At 46.6% G+C, this 3,350-nt stretch overlaps 1 protein-coding gene across 1 annotated transcript in view; it reads right to left on the bottom strand.

The window, feature by feature from the left end:
- The window catches only part of LOC106809825 (serine/threonine-protein kinase NIM1-like), a gene marked incomplete at its 5' end in the record, with an annotated part of 13,715 nt that overhangs the window by 10,192 nt on the left and 173 nt on the right, over positions 1 to 3,350 (bottom strand). The window contains 2 exons of the mRNA XM_014813045.1: positions 855 to 878; positions 984 to 1,004. Coding sequence (XP_014668531.1) covers positions 855 to 878; positions 984 to 1,004 — 45 coding nt within the window. The remainder of the gene's footprint in view (positions 1 to 854; positions 879 to 983; positions 1,005 to 3,350) is intronic.

Below are 3,350 nucleotides of genomic sequence, written 5' to 3'. Positions count from 1 at the left end.
GTGTCGAAAAACTTCTCGGCCAAAATTACTGGCAATTTGTCTTCCCTCTGGTGAAACAGTGCATCGCCGCATTGTGAACCGAAAACCAGCGCGCATGACATGACTGCAATGTGTGAGCCGAAGCTGGAAATACCGCATCGAAACCACATTATTTCCGTTTACCGACCTTTTCGTAAGATAAACGTGTAGAGTGTTGCGAGGCAACGTGATATTTGCAGAAAGAGAGATGAGAAAGGAGAAGACGAGAAAGAGAGAGAGAGGAGAGAGGAAGAGAGAGAGGTGACGAATTGAAGAGAGAGAAAGCGATGGCATGAATGGATGGATGGATGATGGACGGACGGACGAGGCACGAACGGAACGGACGGCGAGTCGGACGGACGGACGGGCGGTGCGGGCGTTCGGAGCGACGACGGACGGACGACGGACCGGACGCGACGGACGGACGGACGGACACGGTGCGGCGCGGCGGAGCGCGCGGCGGGGCATGGCAGGCAGAGCAGCAGACAGTCAGAAGACAGACAGGACAGACAGACAGACCAGACAGACAGACAGACAGAATAGAGAGGACGATCAGTAGATTAGATAGATAGATAGAGAGATAGATAGATAGAAGATAGAATAAGATAGAAGATAGATAGATAGATAGATAGATAGAGAAGAGAGAACAGAAACAGTATACAGAAAAAAGGGCCGAGCGACAGAGCGTGATGGTGAATATTCGAAAATAGTTAAACAGAGTCTGCTGATGCCGCTAGGAAGGCTCAGTTAATTTATAAATTAATAATTATGAAGTTAGTTTAAAATAATAATGTTTTATAGCTTGCGGGCCATATGAAGGGTTCAGATATCTTAACTATATGTCTGACGGCAGCTATGATCTGGGGTATAGTTGCGGCACGCGGTGTGTTCTGGTCAACGTGCCCTCTTTCTGATCTTGGCTAAATATGTCTCCACCGGCGTGCCGTTATTCATAACCAGCCTACAGTAGTCAGTGTTTCTACGACCTGAAACACAAACATACAATGTAAATTACACTTACGTACTATCAGAGCTAATAATACCTAAAGGTATAATTACCTAAGGTATTTAAGGTAATTACCTAAGGGTATCATCTTAAGATAATTACCTAAGCGGGATATAAGGTATTATTAGGCTCTTGCGCTTACTATCTATATACATAAATGACGTGTGCATGAGGACAAACAACTATTAGTTTATAGGTAGTGCTTAGTTAGTTAGTTGGGTGTTCATTTCCAGCCCCTTCCCATCGACGTTCCGACAACTTTACAGCGACGGGTCTTGCTTCTTGCTAGCTCTACCGGTGCATAACCGCTTCGCTCCCGCTACAGGGTTGTACGATCAACATAGCTCTACTCGTGCTGTAGCCCCCTTTCGCGTCCCGCTACAGGAGCTGTACGATCAACATAGCCTCTACTCGTGTTAGCACCCCTTCGCCTCCTGCCTACGGCGCTGGTACGTCAACATAGCTCTACCTGTGTGCCCCCCCTTCGACCTCCCGCCTAAAGGGCTGTACGCGTCACATAGCTCTACCCGCGTGTAGCCCCTTCGCTCGCCGCTACAGGGCGCTGTACGCTTCAACCAGCATTACCGTGTAGCCCTTTTCTCCCTCTCGCACAGGGAGCAAATAGCGCTACTGTAACCGCGTAGAAATCGTTTCTGCGCACTCTAATATCGCCTCACTATTGTGATATGGATCGCCCCCATCAAAGCCGCGCGTTAGTAACAACATGCGATGTAATGTATAGCCATTGCGGCCCTGCTTAAATATCACCGAATCATGCATAACAAGGACAGCCATCAGGTATGTATTTTATGTCACTTATACCCATCGTGGTAAATTATAGAGAAAGACAAGTTGACTCTTCTTCTGTATGCATCGGCGCAAACGTATATATTTGCCGAAAAAAAAACGTGACGCTTTTTGAAACATCTGGTAACTGTCCTGAAGTCCTCCCCCAAAAACATCGAAATAATAATAACTAACAGTAAGCAAAAGATGTCAATATGGCACACGTGATATAATGCACTCTACGCACGCCCACCGTGCACGCACGCACCACACGCACTCACGCACGCCACGGCACCACGCACGCACGCACACGTCACGCACTCACGCACGCACGCCCGCACGCACCGCCACGCACGCACGCCACACTCACTCACACACGCACACACATACATAATACACACACCACACACACACACCACACACCACACACACACACCACACAACACACACCACACGCGGCGCAGGCGCGCGCGCGCGCGCGCCGCACGACAACATCCACACACACACACTCAACACACGCACACACACATACATACATACACACACACACACACACACACACACACACACACACACACACCACACACACACACACACCACACACACACACACACACACTACAGACTGCTTGCGAGACAGAAGGCGTTCTAGGAGCTGTAGTAAGTGGGACGCGGCGGCGATCGTAAATTCAAGCAACAACTAACGACGTACTTATTTCCAACGCATTTTACGAGGAATGCAGCAGCCCTTCCTCCCACTCTATCACCCACAAGAGGATTACATCTTGTTTATAATATTGTTGCAGCCAGAACGCGCAGATTCTACCCGAGGCAGTGCTGAGGTAATTTACTCGCCCACAAAGAATGGTTGCGCCTGACGACGAGCGACGCGGCGTATAGTCTTGCTAGCCGGTTCGAAAGGCTCTCGCCATAAGTGTAACTCGCCGTAATTCATATGTATCAGTTTCGCTGTGTCCAACATATGCTGTGCGTAATGAAACTAGATTGATCGTCGTAATTAACTGAAATCAATTGTTCAGCGTCACTGCGAAACCATGGTGATCGTTATTATAAACGATTGTGTGGGTGCCGCACGCCCAGCAAATAAAAATAAATTGTACGGAAAGCATACACGGTGCACTGTATGGGCAGTAGACGCCGCACCTTGCTGTTCAAACGCATAATATTTTTACTAATCTATCTATCTATCGTATAGCATAGGATAGATGAGGGTAGATAGTAGATAGTAGATAGATAGATAGATGATAGATAGATAGAATAGGATGGATACATAAGATAGGTGATAGATAGATGGATAGATAGATAGACTAGATAGGATAGATAGCATAGAATAGATAGATAGGATAGATAGAGGAGATAGATAGATAGATGTAGATAGGATAGATAGATAGATAGATAGATAGAAGAGATAGATAGATAGATAGATAGATAGATAGATAGATAGATAGATAGATAGATAATAGATAGATAGATAAGCATAGATAGATGATAGATAGATAGATAGTAGCATAGATAGATAG

This window comes from Priapulus caudatus, unplaced genomic scaffold (assembly GCF_000485595.1).
Source record: "Priapulus caudatus unplaced genomic scaffold, Priapulus_caudatus-5.0.1 Scaffold388, whole genome shotgun sequence".
Classification (NCBI taxonomy): domain Eukaryota; kingdom Metazoa; phylum Priapulida; class Priapulimorpha; order Priapulimorphida; family Priapulidae; genus Priapulus; species Priapulus caudatus.
The sequence above is the reverse complement of the archived record's forward strand: the minus strand, read 5'-3'. Positions and strand labels throughout refer to the sequence as shown.